At 36.7% G+C, this 25,438-nt stretch overlaps 2 protein-coding genes and 1 non-coding gene across 14 annotated transcripts; 2 read left to right on the forward strand and 1 right to left on the reverse strand.

Moving 5' to 3' along the window:
• Window positions 1–14,403: 14,403 nt before the first annotated feature.
• LOC108224292 (pentatricopeptide repeat-containing protein At4g20770) lies at window positions 14,404–19,435 on the forward strand. Of its 12 annotated transcripts, none has more exons than XM_064079900.1 (7): window positions 14,404–17,165; window positions 17,265–17,447; window positions 17,557–17,694; window positions 17,770–17,930; window positions 18,058–18,099; window positions 18,575–18,786; window positions 19,028–19,435. In XM_064079900.1, exon 1 carries the CDS (start codon window positions 14,630–14,632, stop codon window positions 16,985–16,987), a length of 2,358 nt encoding a protein of 785 aa, XP_063935970.1. In that variant the 5' UTR covers window positions 14,404–14,629; the 3' UTR covers window positions 16,988–17,165; window positions 17,265–17,447; window positions 17,557–17,694; window positions 17,770–17,930; window positions 18,058–18,099; window positions 18,575–18,786; window positions 19,028–19,435. The 12 variants fall into 12 exon arrangements, with proteins under 12 accessions (XP_063935970.1, XP_063935971.1, XP_063935972.1 ...); XM_064079901.1 differs by having other exon boundaries at window positions 17,557–17,644; XM_064079902.1 differs by having other exon boundaries at window positions 17,557–17,644; window positions 17,819–17,930.
• Window positions 19,436–19,632: 197 nt separating this feature from the next.
• Window positions 19,633–19,706, forward strand: TRNAV-AAC (transfer RNA valine (anticodon AAC)). The gene has a single exon. It is a non-coding gene; the product is annotated as a tRNA-Val (tRNA).
• A 695-nt stretch (window positions 19,707–20,401) lies between these two features.
• Window positions 20,402–24,716, reverse strand: LOC108224337 (uncharacterized). Its single transcript, XM_017398909.2, has 3 exons — window positions 24,373–24,716; window positions 20,801–23,499; window positions 20,402–20,694 (listed from the first exon to the last, which is right to left on the reverse strand). The coding sequence occupies exons 1-3, from the start codon at window positions 24,551–24,553 to the stop codon at window positions 20,620–20,622; spliced, it is 2,955 nt and encodes a 984-aa protein (XP_017254398.1). The 5' UTR covers window positions 24,554–24,716; the 3' UTR covers window positions 20,402–20,619.
• Between the last annotated feature and the right edge of the window lie 722 nt (window positions 24,717–25,438).

Genomic DNA, 25,438 nt, shown 5'->3' on the forward strand with positions numbered 1-25,438 from the left:
CACTTTGACTCAAAATCTGGTGAGTCCCTGACAGATCTGTATGACAGATTTGTCAAACTGCTGAATGACTTATCTCTGGTGGACAAGGAATATGATCTTGAAGACTCAAACCTCAAATTCCTTCTAGCTCTTCCTGAAAAATGGGATCTGAAAGTCACTACAATAAGAGACAATCTTGATCTTGGAGAAATGTCTCTTGATGATGTTTATGGAAGACTGAAGACTCATGAACTTGAGATGGAACAGAGGAGCAAACGACATGGAGGAAAATCAAAGTCAGTTGCTCTGAAAGTTCAAGAGGAAGCTGCTAAGAGCAAGGGAAAAGCTCATGTCACAAAGTCTGACATTGAGACATCAAACTCTGATGACTCAAACTCTGATGTTCCCTCAGACTCTGAAGAAAGTGATGATGAGATGATGCAGCTAGCAGCATTGATGGTGAAGAGCTTCAAGAAGTTGGCCTACAAAAAGTTCAACAAAGGCAAAAGTTTTTCAAGGAAAGACAGAAACTCTGACAGAGTTTATGACAAGAAAAACTTTAAGAAGAATGAGGGGAAAGAAGGAAAAGCTGGAAAAGCTGACAAGTATACCTGTTTCAACTGTGGTGAAAAGGGACACTTTGCATCTGAATGCAAGAAAGCCAAGAAGGAAAAAGAAAAAGCCTTTATCACCAAGAAAGGAAACTGGACAGATACATCTGATTCAGAAGAAGAAGTCAATTATGCTCTAATGGCAAACACTGACAACAACACTGAATCTCCTGCTAAGGTACCTCACTCTACTCTTGCCTTTGATACTGAAGATATAACTGAGTTAAGATTGTTTCTTAAAACTTTACATATCAGTTTTAGAGATCAGACTTTAGAGAATGAAAGATTAAAATCTGAAACTCTGAGTGTAAAGAAAAGGAATGATTTTCTAGAAAAAGAATTAGTTCAAATGTTGGAAGTTCAAAAAGAAAGAGATGATGCTGTCATTGTCAAAGATGAATTATCAAAGAGGTATGCATCTCTTCAATCAGAACTTGCCAAGGAAAGAGAGATCATTAAAACATGGACTAACTCAGGCAAAACTACTCAGGATATCTTAGGTAGTGGAAACTGGAAGAAGGGACTAGGTTACACTGATAACTCAGAAGCTGAGGCATCAAAAACAGAGTTTGTTAAAACTCAAAAACCTAAGGTTAAACCTGTTAAATTTGTTGTTGAATCCTCTAAGCCTAAACAATGTAGACCAAAATCAGAGATTAACAACAATTTAAAAACTGAAAAGCCCAAACAGGTTAACATAGGACTGATGACTCAGAAACAGCTTAAACATAAGCTTAAAGAGGTAAAGTCTGATGACAGAAACAAGGAGCCTAGGAAAAATAGAAATGGCAAAATTGGCATAGACAAGAGTAATAACTACATGCCTGTTCCAAATGCACCTAGGAAGACATGCCATAACTGTGGTAATACTAATCATCTTGCTAATTTTTGCAGGAAGAACAAGGACATTAACTCTTTACCTACAAAGTCTGGAGTTAGAAAAAGTAGTATTAGATATAAACCACAAGATCCTTGTTTTCATTGTGGTAGTTTATGGCATTCTATTTATACTTGCAAAGAATATCATAGTTTGTATTATGATTATTATCAATTGAAACCTTCTTTAAAGGTTAATAAAAACTCTGCAAGTACAAACTCTGTTTCCAGTACAAACTCTGTTGCAAAGTCTGTTAGCTCAAACTCTGATAATAATACCGCTGCAAAAGCTAACAAACTTAATAAGGCCAAGGGATCCAAGCAAGTCTGGGTCCTTAAAACTAACAACTAGTGGTCTTTATGATTGCAGGGCAACAGGAAGAATATCCTAGTCTTGGACAGTGGATGTTCAGGACACATGACTGGAAATAAGACCCTGCTATCAGAGTTTGTGGAGAAGGCTGGCCCAAGTGTTTCTTATGGAGATGGCAACATAGGAAGGACTCTGGGATATGGCAACATCAATCTTGGAAATGTCATCATATCAAATGTAGCTCTTGTTCAAGGGCTGAAACACAATTTACTCTCTGTCAGTCAGATCTGTGACAGAGGATATCATGTTGATTTCTATGAAGAACACAGTGAGATAGTAAGCAAGTCAACAGGCAAAGTGGCAGTAACTGCTCACAGACATGGGAATATTTATGAAATCCACTTGCCTACAAACTCTGAAGAAAAAGCAATTTGCTTGTCTACAAGGATCTCTGCAGAAGAAAGTTGGAAATGGCACAAGAAGCTTTCACATCTAAATTTTAATTCCATAAATGAGCTTATAAAGAAAAAGCTTGTGAGAGGACTCCCTGAATCACTACTGACATCTGATGGATTGTGTGATTCATGTCAAAAAGCCAAGCAGAGAAAGACATCTTTCAAGAGTAAGACTGAATTCTCAATAAACAAACCATATCATCTTCTACATGTTGATCTATTTGGACCAGTCAATGTACCATCCATTGCAAGGAAGAAATATGCTCTTGTCATTGTTGATGAGTATACTAGATACACTTGGGTATATTTTCTTCACTCTAAAGATGAAACAGCCTTGCATCTGATGGATCATGTGACACAACTGGATCATGGATCTGAAGACAAAGTGAAAATCATTAGAAGTGATAATGGAACTGAGTTTAGAAATTCAACAATGGAAGAGTTCTGCAAAGAAAGAGGTGTAGTGCAACAGTTCTCTGCACCTGGTACACCACAGCAAAATGGTGTAGTGGAAAGGAAAAACAGAACTCTTATAGAAGCTGCCAGAACTATGCTTGATGAGGCTAAATTGCCCACTTATTTCTGGGCAGAAGCTGTTCAAACAGCTTGTTTCACTCAAAATGCAACCTTGATTAATAAGCTTGGCAAAACCCCATATGAGATGGTGAAGAAAAAGAAACCAAATCTGAAGTATTTTCATATATTTGGGTGCAAATGCTTTGTATTGAAGACTCATCCAGAACAGCTTACCAAGTTTGATTTAAAAGCTGATGAAGGTATTTTTGTAGGTTATCCTCTGATAACAAAGGCCTTCAGAGTCTATAATCTGAGAACCAAGGTCATCATGGAATCCATACATGTGTCATTTGATGACAAAAGAATTATGGGCTTAGCAGATATGGATGATCATGAAAAACTGCATTTTGAAAATGAAGAAATATTCTCTGATTCAACAAACTCTGATGAACAGTCAAACTCTGACTGTGAACAAAATACAGCAAACTCTAGTAAAAATTCACAAGATGAAGCAATTGCTGAGGGGGAGCATCAGAATGTTCCAGACTCTACACAAGCCTCATCAGAGAATGCTAACTCAAACTCATCAGAGAATACTGATTCAAACTCTGATAGCACAGACTTAGGGGGAGCTACAGAGAATGATCAACAGAATCAGGAGAGCATGGATCAAGGGGGAGGATCCAATGATGAAAATGGTCAACTTCCACATGCTAGGAAGTGGACAAAATCTCACACACCTGATTTGATAATTGGCAATCCAGAAGCAGGTGTGCAAACAAGGACAGCTACAGCAAATGAATGTTTACATCATTGCTTTCTGTCACAAACAGAACCCAAAAAGGTGGAGGAAGCTCTTCAAGATCCTGATTGGATTCAAGCAATGCAAGAAGAGTTAAATGAATTTGAAAGAAATAAAGTCTGGACCCTAGTACCAAGACCTAAAGACAGATCCATAGTTGGTGCAAAATGGGTGTTCAGAAACAAAACTGACAGTGAGGGTGTCATTACAAGGAATAAAGCAAGGCTTGTGGCAAAAGGGTATTCACAACAGGAAGGTATTGATTATGATGAGACATTTGCTCCAGTTGCAAGATTGGAGGCAATTAGAATCTTTCTGGCCTATGCTGCACACAAGAAATTCAAAGTATTTCAGATGGATGTCAAAAGTGCTTTTCTAAATGGGAAACTGGATGAAGAGGTATATGTTGAACAACCTCCAGGTTTTGTAGATCCAAAACATCCAGACTATGTCTACAGGTTGGACAAAGCACTTTATGGACTAAAGCAGGCTCCAAGGGCATGGTATGAAACTCTAGCTCAATTTCTTCTTGAAAGTGGATTTACTAGAGGTACCATAGATAAAACTCTGTTTTATTTGAATCATGGTAATGATCTGCTTTTAGTTCAAATCTATGTTGATGACATTATTTTTGGCTCCACTAATGCTAAACTCTGTCAAAGATTTGCCAAGCTCATGCAGTCTAGGTACCAAATGAGCATGATGGGGGAACTCAGTTATTTTCTGGGTTTACAAGTTGAACAGACTGAAGATGGGATTTTTATAAATCAAGCCAAGTATACCAGAAATCTTTTAAAGAAATTTGGTATGCAAGACAGTTCTGCTGCAACTACTCCTATGGCAACAGCAACAAAACTAGACAAAGATACTGGTGCATCAGTGGATATCACAAACTATAGAGGAATGATTGGATCATTGCTTTATCTGACTGCAAGTAGACCAGACATTATGTATGCCACATGTCTATGTGCAAGATTTCAGGCAGATCCAAGAGAACCTCATCTGATTGCAGTAAAGAGGATATTCAGATATCTCAAGGGAACCACATCATTGGGACTATGGTACCCTAGAGAATCAGATTTTAGTCTTATTGGATACTCTGATGCAGATTTTGCAGGTTGCAAAATTGACAGGAAAAGCACAAGTGGGAGTTGTCAATTTCTGGGTGGAAGACTAGTTTCTTGGTACAGTAAGAAGCAGAAGTCCATCTCAACATCAACAGCAGAATCAGAGTATATTGCTGCAGGCAGCTGTTGTGCTCAAATTCTTTGGATGAAGAATCAACTGTTGGACTATGGGTTATCCTTCTCTAAAATTCCTATTTATTGTGATAACCAAAGTGCTATTGCTATGACAGGAAATCCCGTTCAACATTCTCTGACAAAGCACATCAGTATAAGATATCATTTTATAAGGGAGCATGTGGAGGAAGGAACCATTGAACTTCACTTTGTCCCTACTGAACAGCAGCTAGCAGACATTTTCACCAAGCCATTAAGTGAAGCAACTTTTACTAGGCTGGTGAATGAGCTAGGAATGATATCAGGAACTGAGTAAACATATTGGTTAGATCTTTAAAATTCAACTTGTCAAACTTACCATATGTATTACTCACACATCTGCCATGATATACTCTGATTGATAAAATCTGATGACATTCTCTGATAATATACTCTGTTTGCTTTACTCTGATAACATACTCTGACAACATTCTCTGATAATATTCTCTGATGCTTATAGAACTCTGAATCTTGATAAGTGATCTCATTTTTATCTTCTCTGAGACAAATCACCTATGAAGATACCATGAAGCATGTTCTGAATGAGTAATCATGAATCTTAGCTAAGTTCCTTAATCCTGATCTCAATTTTGTGCTACACTAGTTCACACTAAGCATGCTGATATCATTGAGATTCTACTACTTCACATATCTTAATTATAAGTGAGACTGATTAATTTAAATTTTCTCTCATACACTAGACAGTGATTATAAACTCTGATGTTTTTGTTACCTGAGACAAAACCCCCTGAAAAATAAGCATGGTACTCCTTTGAGATCTTAGATGTTAATATGACAGTGACTGGGAAGAACCAAACATTTGCTGGTATTAAGTAATTGCTAAGATTTCATAATCTATGGTGACCAGTCACAATCTCTGATTACTGGAGAAATACTAATGCAATAGTATATTTAAAGGTCGTGCCTCACTCACACTGAGAAGCGTCCTGAAAAAAAAAAAAAAAAAAAAAAAAAAAAAAAAGGGGGGGGGTAGATTATTTTATTGATTATCTTCAGAGTATGTCCTAGTCTAAGTTTTGAGAGTTTGAATAAATTATTCAAAGTCTACCTTATAATTACGAAATTGTGAAATTTTATATTCTCTGATTTAACATGACCACACACACATTTCACAAGCACATTATTGAGCTATGGATTTTAGAACAAACTCTGATTTATTGATGAATATTCTGAAAATTATGTCTTTATTCTGAGGTTCGCAGAAATTTATTTTCTTTGTCTTAAATCTCAGAGCTTGAAAATTCGAGAGATTTGATCTTGATTTTTTTTTCAAATATTCAGAGAATGTGAAGAGAATGTGTTTCAAACGGATGTATTATTAGTGGGTTTACATGCAAAACATTTTAATAGGAGAACGTGTAATCAGCATTTATTACTGCGCATGTTTTACTGCACTCATGATTATTATTCTCGTTTCTCCATCCCACTAACACTCATCTACCAGTTACATTTTGACAGGTGTCTGATTGAACAAAAAGCCCATGCGTGCTCAGTTCAACAAAATCTGAAGAGTTTTTCAGATCAGATTTTATTGCTTATTATTCAATTTTACACTTACTCTCTACATTCACCTTCTAAACAAAACTCTTACACTCTGTTCTCTGCAATTCAAATCTTCGTCTACACACTTCCTCAAACATCTTCTGTTCATAATCTCTGTTCTAATGGCCACTACAGCTTTTATCTTGGCAGGTGTTGAATTCGTTCCTAATAACTATGCAGCCATCCTTGACACTGCTGAAGCCCCAAGGGATTATCATCCCTTTCAGCGATTCTTGGCACAAAGTGTCATCGGTACCGCTCTCACCGCTCCTGCAAGACTTTCAGGAAGCCAAATCATCAGCTTTTGGAATTCGGGTACATATGACAATGGTGGTGCAGATGGATCACCATCAATTGTGTTTTCCTATGACGGGGAGGAGTATGCAGTTACTCCAGCAACAGTTCGTCAGGCACTCAACTTGCCAGAACATTCTGCGTACATTACCAATGGAGATGCAAATCTCAGAACAATGATGCTTGAATTGGGGTACTACGAATCTCTGGATAAACTGGGTCAGTTGAAGCGTCCATGGCTTAATAAGGAGTGGAGTTTTTTCTTTGATTGCATTACCAGAGCTTTCCAGAAGAAAACTACAAACTGGGATGCTATTCCAATGGACATGCTACAGATCGGGTATTCTCTGATCTATTCTACTGCTTTTGATTTTGGTAGATTAGTTCTTAGAAATATTGGTGAAAGAATGCTTGAGAACAGGAAAGTCATATATTTCTCAAGATTTTGCCAACTGTTGTTTAATGCCACTGTTGGAGAAGTGGGTTTTGATGCTGCAGATGAGATCAAACCTTTTAAACTTCATAAAAGGGCTTTTAAGGATCTCATATCTAAAGATGAGAAGAGACCAGTTCTCAGACCTCTGCAAATCCCAGCTCCATTCAGAGCAAGGCTGAACCTTCCTCAGGAACCACAACAACAGCCTCAACAACCTCAACCACAACATCCAACCTCTCCCACAGTCACCAGAAAACCAAGATCATCAACTACAAAACCATCCAAATCTACAAAGTCTGATGACCAACCCTCTACAACCAAAACCAGAACCTCTGTTGATACACAAGTTCTAAAGACAAAATCTGATAAACCAGCAAACTCTGATGCTGCAAACTCTGATAATGTCCACAATGAAGCTGCTTCTCCTCCAAAGCAGAAGAAAAGAAGAAGACTTGTTGCAGCATATGAATATGATGATCTAGAAACTGCACAAGTTGCAAACTCTGAACCTACTCCAACAACAGTTTCTGAACCTGTTCACACAAGTCCTCAGAAGACAGCCAGATTCAAGTTACGGGCTCAAAAACCTGCAAAGGCAAAAATCCCAGAAGCTGACATCACAGACTTCACTGTTGAGGAAGACCAAACACCATCTACCACACTACCAGAAACTTCTCAAGCTCTGATGGTGCTTCCTATTCAAGCTGTTCCTCTGATATCTCCTACAGTATCTCCTACAACATCTCCTAAAGCATCTCCTACAGCATCTGCAGTAGATGAAGAAATAGAGTGTGATGCACAAGCTACAACTGAAGCTGGAGCAAATTTGTCTGATTCTCAAACTCCATTATCTGATCATGGTCCAATTCCTCAATCTCAATTGAAAATTCCTGAGGATGCCATTGTTCATGATACAGCTCCAGAGAACTACAGGTCTGATGTAGTTGAGGAAACTGACAAAGTAGCTGTGGAAGCTTTACAATCTCTTGCTCAGACTGGTGAAAAGCCCATCAAGTCACAGTCTGAAGCTCAAGCTCAGGATAATGTGGCGAAAGTTGCTGATCCTGTTCCTGAAGATGAAAAAGCAAACTCTGATACTGAGGATGATGCCAGTTCAGATACTGCCAAGGATGCAAATGATGGAGTTTCTCTGACACAACAGAAGTGGAAGTCAACTAGCCAGTACAATGCCAGGCTACAAACTCTAAACACAGACTCTGAGCCACTTCCCAGGGATCTTCAAGTTGATCCTCCAACTGAAGTATGGGATAAACTCTGGTTGAGTCACCAGCATTCCTTGGAAACACCTAAAGCTGAAGAGTTCTTATCTATGGCAGAGAAGAAGATTACAAACTCTGATGTTATGTCAAGCCTCAAGGGCACAATTCTATATCTGAAGACATTTCATCCTGCTCATGCCCAGACATCTAAATCAATAGATGGTCTAAGAACAGAGGTGGCAAAAGTCAAGGAGACAAATGAACTGGAAAAGAAAAGGACAATCAATCCTATGAAGGAAAATGTACAGAAGCTGGTGACTGCAAATGAATCTCTGGACCGAAGGATGACCATGATTGAATCAAATCAAGAAAAGATGTCCAAACAGCTTGAAGCCATCCAAACTTCACTTTCTCTGATCACATCAATTCTGATTCCTGATGAGGATGATGTCAAAAAGGGGGAGAGAGTAGCTAAAGTCAAATGCAAGTCTACTAATCAAACTCTGAAGAGAAAGAAGAAGGATGATGATGATGATGATGTGGATGACTTCACAAAGCACAAGAGATTTCAAGCAGGAACTGGTGGAAGAGTTTCAAACTCTGACAGTCAGAAACAATCTAAGCAAAGCACAAAGTCTGGTCCAACTCACAACATCACATCTGGATCTAAGCAAAGACCAGTGACTGGATCAGACAAACCCATGACTGATGAAGAGCTTGCTAGATTGGTTTTTGAACAAGAAAATCCAGAAGCAAATTTGGATTTGGAGTTGATTGCTGCAGAGGAAGCTGAGCTGAAAAAGGAACATATTGAAGCCATAAACTCTGGAAAGATCCAAAAGCCTGCAAAGTCAACTACTAAGCCAAAAGAAAAAGGAATACTGATCAAGGAAGCTACTGTTGCTGATCAGAGTTTACCAGTCAAAAAGGTATACTCTGAAGATGAATACAACTCCAAGGGTAAAAACAAAGTAGATGAAAATCTGGAGAAAGGCTGGGAAAAGAAGAAGCCTACAACCTCTGACAAGGATCAAGTTGTGAGGGAAAAGAAAACAGAAGCTGCAATCTCTGACAAAGCTCATGTTGCAGAACCTCAAAAAGAAAAATTGACCTCTGACACAGCTCAAGTCAATAAGGAAGCAAAGAAAGACACAGTCTCTGACAAAGCTCAAGCTGTGTTCAAACCAACAACTACTCCACTGGCTGGATTTGCAAAGCCTACTCTGATGACTGAAATAAGTTTTGAAAAAGGCTCAATTAAACCATTTTCTCATCAAAAGGCAGGAAGAGATAAAGGAGGGCTGGGATCCAAATATGAAAAATTTGATCAGAGTATAGGATCAAGACCAGATGACCCCTCATCTCTCTGTGCTCCCAAGACTGGAGTATTGCAAGACAGAATGGACAAACTTGATTCAGTCCAGTTGGTAAAGAATGACAGAGGAGATAATATCCTTATCTACTTCATGTCTGATGGAACAGTGTTTAGAGTACTTGAAGCAGATCTATATGCTAAACACTGGGAAGAATTGAGATATGTATCATACATATTTCAAGTAAAGAACAAGTCAGGACAACACATCTCCAACCTGCTAAAAGATCAAATCAGAAGAAAGATGGGGATTACAGGAAACAAAAATGCTGGACCTTTCATTCCTAAATACCTCAATCATAAAGGACAGCTGGTGGAGATGAAGAAAAATTCAGCAAAGATTGAAACAATAGGTGGAATCAGAACTCTTGCATTTAATGAAGAGTCTGATAAAGCTTACAATATCAGGCTGGATAGGGACTTGAAGAAGAACAAGATTTATGATCTCAGAGCTGCAATTTATCAAACTGGAGTTTCAGATCCAGAGCTGAGAGAGATCAAGAGACAAATGATTGCAGTGCTTGAAGAAGCTGAGAAAGAACTCCTCAGAGAGTATCTAAAGACAGCAAATGGTATCTATGCAACTAAGGAGTAAAGTATCTGTAAGTTTTAAAAGTTTTCTGTTATATAGTTAAACTCTGTTGCATTTGACTTAAATGTTTTGACATCATCAATTATCTGTTAACTTGCACATAACTTATTCATGCACAAGTTGGGGGAGATTGTTAGATATAATTGATGATTACTAATGTTCTTAAGGTTTGTTTTAGAACAGGAATCATCAGAGTTTAAACTGGAAGCTGATCAGAGTTTAGTAAAGTCTGACAGAGTTTGATAAAGTCTGATCAGAGTTTACATAGTCAAGACTTGACAGAGTTTACACGTGGAAAGAGCTCAGAAGCGGATATACTTCAAGGAAGGATAGAAGCTGAGGAGTGATTTGCTGACTATGGAAACTAAACAGAAAACTGGAGCAATCTTTGATTGATAGATTTATTAGCTGATTTATAGGATATCAAATCAGAGATTGATTTTGTAACTGTGTCTATATAAACACAGATTAGGGTTACTCTATATGAGTTGAGTTATCAAGTATATTGTTAAGAACCCTAGCAGCTCTTGGTGATAGAATATAAATCACTGAGAGAGTTTTTGTAACCATCAAGATTTGTGAATATAAGAGTTGTCTGCTTTCGATCTCTTATATTGTCATATTGTATTACATATTGTGATCACTATATTATTATATATAGTGAATTAATAGGACCTAACACAATCTTTATGAGAATCATCTTTGTCAAGTTAACTTCTATAATTTAGATGATATACTTAAATATTATATTTGACATGTAGTAGGTCATTCCTAACACAATATCTTATATCACTTGAATACATGTAAAGCTGTGTAAAACATATTTTTCATATTCTACTTTAGAGTGGAATATAATTGACTATAGCAAACTATTTTATGTTGTCAATTACAATATACTAGCTTATAACTCGTACGATACACGTGTGTATTTAAATTGCTAATAATTTTCTTATATTTGTTGAAATTAATAATATATTTTGATATTCTATTGACGGGATTCAAACCATTAACCTTTAGTAGCATAGATGTAGAAATATAAAAAATTAAATTTAACAACTGTAATCAATTTAATCAAGTGATCAAACCGTTATAACTCATCGTATCGACTACAAATTGACGACTAAATTTTTTCATGTTTAGCTTTAATAATATACTTGCCTATAACCCGTGGGATGCACATGTGTATTATAATAATTAATAATTTTATTATATGTTTTGAATTAATAATTTCTTGTGATCTGTTGTTGACGGGATTTGAAACTTGAACCTTTTGTAGCATGAATGGAGAAATATAAAAAATTCAAGCCAAATAAAATTCTTAAAATTGATGTATAAAATAGAGCGCATGTTATGGTTTGAACACAATAATATTAGAAATTTAGAGGGATGGTCAAGACGATAAATTAACTAAATATTTATAATATATATATCAAAAATAATTTTAAATTTATAATATTAAACCGGTCACACCAAATTATTCAAAACGAAAAATAATTCTATTTATAAATTGAATTACTAGAAACTGTACCCGTGCCTTGCACGGGTTTTAGGGCTAGTTATATTAAATTGAGAAAGATAGAGGATGGTCATATACAATCCAAAATCTACTTATATAGTTCTGTGATTAAATGCAAACTAAAAATAAAATAAAAACTGCAAACTAATGTAACTCATTAGATAGTCTAATCTGATGTCTCCTCTAATTCGCCAAACACAATAAATCTGTACCCTTTCGCATATGATTTCGTAGAATCCTTCCATTTTTAGTTTGATTTTTCCTACCAATCTTTTCTTCATCTTCCAACAAATTAATTCCATATCATATTTGATATATCTCGATGTGATTTATAAGTTTTTTATTTTGATTTTTAAATTATGTTCGAAATCAGGCTGAGTTAACTAATTTATTTGCTCAGAAGGAAGGTTTGACATGTACATGTTCACCTATGATATATATAAGTAGATTTGTAATTTATCAGTGTCTTGTGTTTTATAAGGAGATCCATTTTTTTATTGTGTGTTCGAGCATCAAGGTTTCCCACGACCATATTTCCATTCTTTTTGAAATAGAACATTTCTAAAATTATCTTTATAAGTTTTTTTTAAAAAAAAATCTCTCATCTCATTTCTCATTCCTCATATTCCATCCTTAAGTTTCTTTTTACTTATTTATTTATGTCTTTATAAAAAATCTCTTATCTCATTCCTCATATTCCATCCTTAATTTGTGATATTTATTATTATTTATAATAAATATCACAGAATATTTATTTATATATATATATAAATATAATGTATATTTTAAGTACTTAATACACATTTCACTATAAATTTAAAATCATTTGATATATAAAATCATTTTGACTTGGGGATAGCTTAATTAAACAAAAAATTTAAAAAAATATATCATCAAAAAGTAAATATAGTCTACATTAATATGTAACTTTCTATATCCGAAAATAATAAATAAATGTTTTCTTATAGTTGGTTAAAAATTAGTCTATTTGACTCCTTTTTTTTTTTTTGAAAATGAGAATAAATCTCAACGAGAATCGGCAATTCACCGTGATAATTCTTTCATTCAAGAAAGCTTATTATCTAACCATCGGACATGCAAGATGACCGGGGAAATTTAGACAATAAAACTTTAATGTCCGAAAAGAAAAACCGGTCTTCTTCCAAGAATCCTGAAAATAAAACAAGAGAAAAAAGAAAACATAAGTCGATATATTTAACAAATTATATCAAAATATTCCCACAATCATGATAACTCGTGATTGAGACAATTAAGCTCTTAATTAAGGCATAATAATAAAATATTAATGTCCTTAATTAAGACACAATTAAGACCCTCGAATAAGGCACAATTAACGCCCTCAATAAAGAGGCACGATTTACGCCCAAGAGGCACAATTTACGCCCTTAATAAATAGACACAATTAACGCCTTCAATTAGGATGCACAATTAACGCACGACACGATTAGCGCTTTCCTTTCTGAAACCGGATCCCGTCCCGAAACCGCCGTCACCGCCACCATCGGCCACCACCGCTGTGCTATCGGTCAAGTTGCCTCGTCGTATGCGAAGCAAACAACGAAACGTCTCATTTGTAACACGAAAATTGCCAAAAACACCAAAAACCAAACAAAAACACATGGATTAAACAAACAAACATATACCAACAAACAAACAAGATTAAAGTCAAACACCTTTTCGCAATTCGACTCAAAATAAATCAGAAAATGAAAGTAACAAACAGAAAATCGAAAAGATACCTGAAAAACAGAGTTACAATAGCAAGTATTATCAAAATTCTCAAGACAAAATAACGTTTACCTTCAGGAAAGTGATCGCCGAGAGCTTTCTCGAGTTTAGAACATGTGCATCCACGAAATCATTTTTTTGGCGTAAAAATGAATGACCGGAATCTGGAACCGGAGACCCTCTTGATCATCAATGTCGGAGAGGAGTTTGTACTCGTGTGGAGTCGCTTTCGACGGAGTTATGAGCTCTAGTCTCGTCGAGACTTCGTCACTTGTGTATTCTAATTGTGCTTGTTACATCCATTTTTCGCTTGATTGTGGGTTTCTACTTTAGAACTTCCTAAACTGGTTTGAAGTTGTGTATGGTCTTATGGAGCTTGTTCAATTTTCTTATCTGAGGTTTAGATAAAGGGTTTTACGGTGATAACCTGATAGTCAATTTGACTCCTTTAAAAGCAAAAGATACATGTAAACTGAGACGGAGGAGTATTTTAACAGAAGTTAACAGAATTCAACGGAGGGGGTGCGTATTGTTATTGAAATGTAAAAATAGATGCTGCGATTTGAGTTTGCAAAAATATGGGCACAATATCGTTTTTAACGGCAGAGGGGTGTATCTCGGGCTTGAACCATAAAAATAAGAGGTGCGAATTGAGTTTCTAAAATATGGGTACAATATCGTTTTTGAACTATAGTGTTTTTAACGGCAGAGGGGTGTATCTCGGGCTTGAACCATAAAAATAAGAGGTGCGAATTGAGTTTCTAAAATATGGGTACAATATCGTTTTTGAACTATAGTTACGGGGACGATATGCAATTATGATATATTGAACAATCAGAAATATAATTGAACAATCAGAAATATAATCGAAAAATTGATGATCGATTGATAATCATCAAATTTAGAACAAATGCCGAAGCAAGTAATTGTGACCGAAAAAATGCTTAAATCGGAGACGAAGAAGGGTGGAATATACAGCAACCTTATGCAGGCAGGGAAATTTTGAGAAGTTACTGCTGCGGTATTATGATGAAGCAGTAAGAACAGCGAAGTAAATGATGAGCAAAAGCACAACCTACATAGCGAATCTCTTAAAGACTTGCATTGACAAAAAATCACACATTTCAGGCAAGCTCATCCACGCCCACATTCTCCGTCTTGGTCTCTATGACGACACTTTCCTCTCCAACCGTCTCATAGAGCTCTACAACAAATGTTGCCAAATCAACACTGCGCGCCACCTGTTTGATCAAATGCCGCATAAGAATATTTATTCTTGTAATGCCATGTTGAGTGCTTATTGCAAGTCTAGTAAGTTAGAGGATGCTTATTTGTTGTTTGATGAAATGCCTGAGAGGAATGAGGTGTCGTGGAACACGTTGATCAGTGCTCTGGTTCGAAATGGGATGGCGGAGAAAGCGGTGGGTGTTTATCGCGGGATGAAATGGGAGGGTTTTGTGCCGACCCATTTTACGCTGGCGAGTGTTGTGAGTGCGTGTGGGATGATGGGGGATGTTAAGTGTGGGAGAGGGGAGCATTGTGTTGCGATTAAGATTGGATTGGATGAGAATGTGTATGTGGGCAATGCTTTGTTGAGTATGTATGCTAAGTGTGGGTGTATTGGTGATGCTGTTAAGGCTTTTGAGGATTTGGTTGAACCTAATGAGGTGTCTTTTACGGCTATGATGGGGGTTTTAGCAGAGACGGATCAAGTCGAAGAGGCATTGAAAATGTTCAGATTAATGTATAGGATTGGTATTAGTGTGGACTCTATCTCATTATCTTGTGTTTTGGGGGTTTTTTCAAGAAGTGGGATTGGTAACACAACGGGATTATTGGGTAACGCTCATGGTCGGCTTATACATGGGCTCATAATTAGACTTGGTTTTGAGAAAGACCTTCACTTGGGTAATTCTCTACTTGATATGTATGCTAAGACACGAGATATGGAGAGTGCTGAAGCCGTGTTCAATTCTTTGCCTCAAGTTAGTAATGTTTCATGGAATGTCATGATAGGTGGGTATGGTCAGGATTATCAAATTGGTAAGGCGTTAGATTATATGCAGATGATGAAAGAATATGGTTTTGAAGCTGATGAAGTCACTCACGTCAATATGCTTGCAGCATGTATCAAGTCGGGGAATGTCGAAACTGCGCGTAAAATATTTAGTAACATGGCATGTCCAAGCTTAGTTTCATGGAATGCAATGCTCTCAGGGTATTTTCAAGATGAAAAATTCAAAGAGGCTATCAAGCTCTTCAGGGAAATGCAGTTTAGGAATGTCCAAGCTGATCGAACTACTTTGGCTATCATCCTCAATTCATGTGCTGTTTTGGGGCTTTTCGAATGGGGGAAAGCAGTTCATTGTACCTGCATCAAGGGTCTGAATCACACTGATATTTATGTTGGCAGTGGGCTTATTGGCCTTTATTCAAAATGCAATCAGGCAGATGTTGCAAAATCTATATTTGATAGGATGCCAGGCAGAGATATTGTCTGTTGGAATTCTATGATAGCTGGATTATCACTGAATTCGCTTGATAAGGAAGCATTCAATCTTTTTAAACAAATGATGGGAAAAGGGTTGTATCCTACTCAATTTTCTTATGCTACCATCTTGAGTAGTTGTGCCAAATCATCATCTGTTCCCCAGGGAAGACAAGTACATACACAGATAGTCAAAGATGGAGTTGTTAATGATGTATATGTAGGAAGTGCTCTGATTGACATGTACTCTAAATGTGGTGAAGTTCATGAAGCCAGAGTATTCTTTGATACAATGCCCTTCAAAAACACTATCACATGGAACGAAATGATACATGGGTATGCTCAGAATGGATGCGGCGACAAGGCTATTGATCTCTATAATGAAATGATTCAATCTGGTGAAAAACTGGATGGAATAACATTTCTTGCCGTTTTAACTGCTTGTAGCCATTCAGGACTGGTTGATCATGGAATCGCAATATTCAACTCAATGCAGTCAGAGCATGGAGTAGAGCCTCTTTCTGATCATTATACTTGTATGATAGATACTCTGGGCCGTGCTGGTCGGTTCCATGAAATTGAGGTATTAGTGGATAAGATGCCGTGCAAAGATGATCCCATTGTGTGGGAAGTTTTGCTTAGTTCTTGTAGGTTCCATGATAATGTGACCTTGGCAAGAAGAGCAGCAGATGCACTTTTTTCTTTGGACCCGAAAAATTCTGCCCCTTATGTTCTTTTGGCCAATATGTATTCTTCATTAGGAAGATGGGATGAAGTGAAATATGTGAGAGATATGATGAGTAAGAAGAGCATTGTCAAGAATCCAGGTTATAGCTGGCTTGAACATAAGAATGAGAAGCAACACATGGTTAATCATTACAGCTATATGGAGATGCCTGACTCAGAAGCAGTCTGTATTCTGTAATCCCTCCTTGTGTTAGAGCAATCGCTAGGTAATAGGTTATCACATGTTGGGAAAACTCAAATGAATAGTCCTCCAGTATATTGTAAAATCTTGCTTCGAAGATTGCTTTTTCTTGATCACATAAGAACGAATACTTCTCTTGCAAGTACTGAAGGAGATACCTTAATCCCAACTGAAGGTGTGTTTGTTCATTAATACTTGTCAGTTTATACCGGGTATTTAAAAATTGTTTCCACAGTCTAAAATTGCATCAATACTTGTCCTGTGTTTGTATCAGAGTCTGATGATTGTACCAGAATGTTCGCATGCTAACTGCTGTAATATAGTGAAAACCAAAACTGATAAGAGGAGCATCACATCAGCCTCACCAGCTCTAATAATTGGTGGCATTCTTGGCGTAATCCAAGCTTTATTACTGATATCTTTAGCAGAACTTGCCTTAATTATTGTGGTGGTCATAGTAAGGAACTTTTGTAACAGCCAAATTCTTGTATTCATTTTATCTGTTTGCTATACTTGAAAAGAAGATTTAATGATTCCTGAAGGCACTTGGTTTGTTTATATTACAGGATTCCTATAAGCTAAACCCTGCACAACAGTACTTGGAATTGAAGTCTCTTGGTGCTCCAACTGTTCTCTCTCACTGGCTATGCAAAGGTTTCTTTCGTCTCTGTGCCACTTGCAAGTGCAATACGAAATTATTATGGGTACTATTATACCTTTAAAAACTCACCAGAAAAAGATAGAAAACGAACACTGAAAGGCGATATTTGGCTATGCAGATTAGTCTGTAACTATTGATCTGACTCGCATTACTTGGATATAATACAGTGGCAGGCGACACAACAAATATAGTTTTGGACCCAAAATATATTCCTTTGCCGTCTTGGTGTGCAGCAATTGTTCATGTTTTTCTAAGTGTGTTACAATGAACTGCTTTCAAGTATGATTGCTTGTGCTATGCTTTGGAATCTCCGTGCATCATTTTTTTATGTAAATCATAATGCTTTTCTTCTTAACCTGATATTACCTCTTTTGTCCCAATGTTATTTTTCTTGTTGGTATTGTAGGCATCTCTCTCGGTTGTGCTCTTTTGGTGATTAGTGCAACAGGTGAATTTGGTGCCACATATTTGCAAACATGTGCAATTTGCTTGATTTTTAAAAAATAGTGAGGAATTTATATTACTTTGGTAATATTATACTAGTGATTAATGCTTGAAGAGTTGAACTTGTGTTTGAAGTGATCTTTGAAAATCTGAGAATATGAATAACTCAATTCTTTCACTAAAGTTCAATCCAGTAAAAGGGTAAGCAAGGAGTAACACATAATGACGATTCGAATTCAGTTGCATCCAACTGTTTCTTTAAAGCATTAGATATTGTAATGAAGATATAGACTTTCTTAACATTGTTGGCACTATACATAAGCTTGAGTTTCTTGTTTCTAACAAGTTCATTTCAGTGAGTTGCTTTAGCAATGTACCACACACGAAAATACTGAACTGCACATTCTTTGGTTGAAGTGAGCAATGTTAGTAAGGAATTTTTTCACCAAGTTCATAAACTAATCTAATTTGTCATATAGGCTGCTGCTGCTGTTGGGACTGGTCCTTCGGCCTGGTTCTTGCCATCATCCTTGCAGTTGGGCTACAATGTGCTGGAAGGAATTCTGGAAATGATGTTGATGTCTCCACCTCACTATCAGTTTTCAGCTACTCAACCAATCAATGCGCTAGCCTTTGTTTTTGATGGCGTCAGTCTGGGAGCTTCGATTTTTGATATGCAGTACATTGTATGGTAACTACAAAGTCTCTTATGCTTATCTGGTGAACTGGAAATGCTTGTAAATTGTCGATTACTGAAAGTTACTGTCCAAAGTAAACAACAAAAGTCTTAAGATTAAAAAAAATAGCTGTAAAAATGTCATATGTTGATGTCTTAAAAATTGAGCTAGCTAAATCTGCAAGTCACATAATTTGTGAAGTAAACTTCCCCATTTTGTAGTTTTAAACTTATACTCGTACTTATACTTATGCAGCTGGCTAAACTTCTCTGCTGTTCAAATTGTAAATTATCTGGAAAGCTTCCATACAGGGAGAGGGAATGTATGTCCTTGCAACTTGGCTTCCCAAAATGACTTTCATATGAAGCGATCAGGCACCAACTAATGCCACAAGCAGACCTGGATATGTCAGTCGATTATAGTCAAGTTCTTGCAATATAATGCCTGCCGGCTACGCACAGCTGTCTGGCCTTTGATTAATCTTAGTTTTTCCAGGCTCCAGCAGCCCTGGTACATTTGCTCGTGCTGTTCGTCAATTAAAGACTATAGGCTCTAATCCCTGCTTAGATGTAAAGTATAATATTCAGTACCATTTGAAGACATGATTCATGGTCTTTCTCGTATCCACTGCCTGATTCTCATTTATTTAACATTTTTTCCTTTCTGCTTCTCTATTTTCCTTTTGGCCATAATTTTTTTTTTTTGTAAGGTCCTTTTGGCCATAATTGTTTGTTCTGTTACTCGCAAAAGAGAATTTGTATCATACTAAAAAGAATTGTCAAAAATAAATAAATAATCAGTTTTACTGCACTAATCTAATATCTATTACTAATATCTTAGTTTGAGGATTTGCTCCAAATGGTTTCGTGGTGTAGTTGGTTATCACGTCTGTCTAACACACAGACGGTCCCCGGTTCGAGCCCGGGCGAAGCCATCTTCTTTTTTGAGAAGTTACTTGCGTTTCCGAAATGTAAAGGAAAAACAAAACAATTCATAAGTTCCTAAATGAAAATGAGTACTAGGCTGCTAGTTACACATATAATTTTTGTGCTTTTAAAATGAAAAGTGTTTACAGTCGTACGGATCATTTTTACTTCAAATATTCTCCTACTACACATTGGTTTTCTGAGCAGACTTCGACTGTAAATATGATAATTTTCAGGAGTCTTTCCGAGAAGATCTTATTTGTTTTTGTAAATACCCAGTATAATTGGTCTGCTTTGATTTCATTCTTTACAGAGAGTTGAATGGTGTATAAATTAATTTACTGTATTCATTTTCAAACTTCATAAATCCTTAGCATAAATCCTTAGCATTTTAAAACTATAACTATTAGTTGCTTGAATAATCGTCTGCAGTCTCAGCACAACTCTAACATGGAGTTCTGAATGTTTGATAGTTTACTGCTGTGAGCAGCAAGCTGAGAGATGCAGAGTAGAACTAGATCTTCGAGAATGATCTGTGCATAATAAATCACTTGGCAAAGATTTGTTTGCAAACCGACGACCATACTTGTTCAATTTATCTCATCAACTTGGATGCCATGAGACGTAAAAATTAGCAAAAAAAACTTCTACAACTGAATACTTAATACTTGAAGAAATAATAACTTTAAGAGAGAAAGTTAAGTATTCTAAGGAAACTCGAAATCACTATAAAAAAGTTAAATCAATCACATTAGAAATGTGGACAACAGTTAGGAAGCGGAGTACTCTGATAACAACGAAACAAGAAACAATAAATCACTACTACTACTACATTCAATCAATCCAACTAAGGCAGTTCAAACCACATAAGAGATGTGCAGCTAACAGTCAATGCTAATGCCTTTCCAACTTTGTCATTTGTTATGGAGAAGTAATTTGGCTCCTGATCCTGCTTGACCGCCTCACTGGAGTGACTATTTCTTCTTCACCGTAGGCCTGAAAGAACAAAACAAGAAATTTGTCAAGTTATGGCTACATATGTATGCTGATTACTTGAGTGAAAAAAAGGACCAGAATTGAAATGGCTTCGTTGTAGACTTACATGTTTTAGGGGAATCCTCTCGTAAGTTGTGAAGCTTCCGTAAGAAGGGGAACCTGTCGAGAACTCTGATGAAGATGCCAAGGACTCTCGTTTGGTGTTTGCTCTGGACTTCCTCTCTTGGCTCTGAGCTTTGTGCATTCTTTTCGATGGGCCCTTACTATATGATGAGGTATTCTGAAAACTGCTCATCTCAGATGGACATGACTCCCCAGACATATCATAATTTGTTGGAGAGTTTTGCAGGTCCCTGTCTTCATGTGACGGGTTTTTGCTTAAATTCATATCCTTAGTCTGTTTTGGTTCACCATGAACCACGCCATTCACCGCAGTGGTGTTTTTCCATTTAAGGAAGGTAAAAGCTGAAGCTACCACCACAGAAATTACAAGAAAGGAGATCCCCAATATAGCATGGGCAGATGGTTTATTTTCAATAACTTCTGATATCACCTGGTCGACCTCGTATGCAGTTTCAGAAGTGCTTCTTGCATCAGTATCGGTCTGATATTCCATTTCGGAGACAACTGCAGGCTTGCTCTCAGTGCCTGCATCATTATCGAACTGATATCCCATTTGTGAGACCACCTCAGGCTTGCTCTGAGTGCTTGCATCATTACTGGATTTGGTTTCATAAATAAATTTCACAGGAGTGATCACTTCTGATTTAGCTTCAGAAGCCGCTGAATCTAAAATTGATTGATCTTCACTCACTATGTTGCTTTGCAGTTCTGTATCAAATTGTTCCTGGCCCAAAACCTCTTCGGTGTAGCTTTCAGCTTGAACCATTTTTGGTATTTTTGATTCCTCCTCATTGTGCTCATTCACATCTGCTAATGGATCTTTACTCACTGTGTTGCTTTGCACTTCTGCATCGATTTGTTCTGGGTCCAAAACCTCTTCTGCAATATCAAAATGATTCTTTTCAGCTTGAATCATTTCTTGTATTTCTGACTCCTCGTTTTGCTCATTGAAAACATTGGCTGACTGAGCCTTTTCTTCCAGATAATCCCCCCCTGCTTCTTCCGTCACCATAGGCGTCAACTCATAGTCATCATGAATTTCAGCTATCTTCTGATGATTGACGTCGAAGTACCCAACTCCTCCGGAGTGTTCTTGTGAATCAGTGAGATTGCAGAATTGTCCAGAAATAGGTTTATCTACTTCACCAAGACGAGGAATTAGCTTAGAAAGGTAAGAGATAGTTTGGGATGAATATTGCTTGAAATCTCTAGCAAAGGCATGCGAATATTTGCTTGCATATATAGCAACATCAAATGATTCATACCATTGCTGGTACTGTTTTAGTAACCCATCAAAATTTTCTCTCGCATGTACAGCAATTTCAGATGTATCATACCAGTGTTGCAAATTATCTGCCAGCTTATCAATCTTATTTCTTGCTAACGCAGCAACTTCAGATGATTCGTAAAGCTTATAAAAGCTTAAATCCTTGATAACAGGCGAACTAGTGATGGAAACATCCGTGACAGAAATAGACACAAAACCAATCAAGAGTACCAAAAGCAGAGAAATGCATTTTGATCTTGTGAAGAAGCCTTGTTTAGGTGCTCTCTGAGCTTCAGATATTTGTTTAAGCATTTGGGTGCTTACGGGAGTACCAGACGGGGTTGGTTCAGAAAGAAGGAGGGCTTCCTCTTCTTCAGATTTTAATTTTGCAACGGGGCCTGGTTTAAGCATTTGGGTGCTTATGGGAGAACCTGCGAAAATTGGTTCAGATAGCAGGAGTTCTTCTTCTTCTGATTTTGAAATTGTAAAGGAATCTGGTTTAGCTTCAACAATATGTTTAAGCATCTGGTCACTTATGGGAGTACCAGCAGGGGTTGGTTCAGAAAGTAAAGAGGCTTCTTCTTCTTCAGATGGTAATGTCTCAGTTGTCGACCCATCCTCAGACTCTTTCTGCGAATCTCCAGAGTCAGTTTCCTCAGTGACATCAGTGTCCTCAAACTCCTTACTTTCTTCAAAGTGAAGACCTTCTTTGCTTAGATAAACTTCCATCCGGCGGTGGGGTTTATAACGAAGAAACTGAGGCCTTGGTGATAGGTAGTTAGTCTTTGGATCATAAGGTGGAAACGATGGGTCAGCATCTAGAGGTGCTATCGCAGGAGAAGAAAAGGGTTTGGGATCCAAACTGGAATCAAGAATTACAGAATCATAATCTGATTGATTGTCGGCAGAATCATAATCTGATTGATTGTCGGCTTTATTTGGTGTTTCAGAAACTTCATATGGTGCTACCACAGGAGACATGGAGGTTGAATAAGAATTGTTGTAGGGACTGGACTCATGGTGGGCAATTGGGATTACTTCATCAGAAAACGTTACTCTTTTTGAAGCTTTGAGCACCTCTTTCTTATTGAAACCAGTAAATTCACTTGAAACATCAGTGGTGTTCTGGTTGAAGCCTGATTCTGATTTTGTATCAATGTCAGAAACTGAAGACTCTTGACCATCAGAGAATGAGATTGATGTTCGAATTGGTTCATTCCTCTCCCCTAGTATCTTCTTTCTTGGTGATGGAGTGAACTTTGAAGCTGCGGATATTGTGGGCGACATGAAGTTTTTGCTAGCTTTCAATGGCGATTTGCATTTTATGGCTTTCAAGCTGTGCAATTTTTCATTCTCTTTTTCTTCAAAACCCCTGAAAGAACCTTCTTTACCCACCGGAAGTTTTCGTCCAAACTCTGAAACACAGAATAAAGAACAAATCAAAACAAAGGACTGAAACTTTAACAAAAAGGGATAGAGAAGACTATTAAAATTTAGAGAGGCAGAACGCAAACAGTTCATACAACCTATACACAGACGTCTTTTTTTCAATAATCAGCAACTTAGCGAAATATCAGTTCAGAATTTAAAAAAAAAACAAAAAACAAAGTACAGAAAAAGCATGCTTTAAACCCCCAAAATGTACATTAAACACTATAGTTGTAAGAGATATGAACAAACATTTCCTGTAAACATATTAACCCCGATAATGTACATGCAAAACTATATATCTGAATCATACATCACGACTGACAAGTATCACTCTCAATAGGTCTTTACTTCAAAATCAAGGAGTTTTATCTAAATCTTAAAAAAAACTCTGTTCAAAAATTAAAGAATATCGAATAAGGCAAATTTTTGAAAAATAAACTTCCTCAATCAAATTCCAATGAAACACCATAGATATAGAAACATCTCAAGAAGCCCCATCTTATTAATCCCTAAAACTATACATCTAATAAAGAATAAACAGCAACTATACATTTTTCACAAATCAAAGCCCGGTCTCAAAATCTTGAAAAAAAAACACTCTCTTTATTCAAAATTCATAAAAACCCATATCTTATAACCAACATCTTGAAAAAAAAGAAACCTTTTTTCAGCTCAAAATCCAAAAAAAAAAATATATAGCAAAATCTCAAGAAATCCCATGTTATCAAACCCTAAAACAAAAACAACTACACATCTATAACAAGATTCACAAGCAGTAATCACACCCAAATATTTTCATCAAAAATCAAAACCCATTACCAAAAAAAAAAACAAGAATGATGGGGATATGTATATACCTGCAGGGCTATTTGCAGGTGTGTTGGGAACAAAACTTCTGGGACTTGTATGAACTGAAGGCCTGGCAAAAGGGTTGCCTGTGAAGCTCCTCCTGATTGAAGAATTGGTCTCAGAAGCTCTAAGATTAGGGTTTGTTGTTGGTCTTGTTAACACTGGAGATGAAGATCTGGGTCCTGCCATGTTGATCAATGTGTTGTGTATCTATGTTGTGATTGTAAGCTGTGGAGAAGTGGGTTAGTAGTAGATGAGAGAGTAGAAATAAATCTTGAGAGATTCTTGAAATCAAATTGGATATATTGAAGCAATCAATGCTCAAATAGTGTAACGGCTACTTGTATATAGTCAAATAAATATGTGACCGTTGCAGTAAAGTTAACATCCAGCTCTCTTGCTCTGACTTCTTTTATTTTTTATTTCTTGTTTTTTTAAGTTGTGTAAAGTTACTATTATTATTCTCTTTCATTTTGAACTGTTTGAGAGCTAAGGTTTTTTGTTCAACTTCGTTCGTGTATTTACGAGTTCTAGTTTGAAGATGTAATACGAGGAAAGGTTCTAGAAGTCATTATTTTAGACCAAATGAGCTTCAATGTCATTTTTCGAAAAACCCTAATTGTTACTTCAAAACACGATTTGAAGTTGTGTTTTGATTTTTCTGAATAAAATACGGCTTAAAGTTGCGTTTTCAGTTTAAAACACGACTTGAAGTTGTGTTTTAAATTGAAAACACGACTTAAAGTTGTGTTTTGAACAAAAAAACACGACTTGAAGTTGCGTTTTGAGCTGAAAACACGGCTTGAAGTGGTGTTTTCAACTGAAAACATGACCTCAAGTTGCGTTTTTGTTAACACAACACGCAGTTACGTTTTGAAGTGACAGTTAAGACCATTTTTTCAGGAAATGATAATAGAACCATTTTACTGCTAAAATGTGACACTTGGGGCCAACAGCCATGTAACAGGCACTTCATTTTGATAAACAAATTTTAGGGGTGGCCCTCGTTATCTTGTATTAATAATTAATGTCTTAAATATTTGGATCATGAAAAAAGTCAGAAATAATATTTAT

The sequence above is a fragment of the Daucus carota genome, chromosome 6, assembly GCF_001625215.2.
Source record: "Daucus carota subsp. sativus chromosome 6, DH1 v3.0, whole genome shotgun sequence".
NCBI lineage: Eukaryota > Viridiplantae > Streptophyta > Magnoliopsida > Apiales > Apiaceae > Daucus > Daucus carota.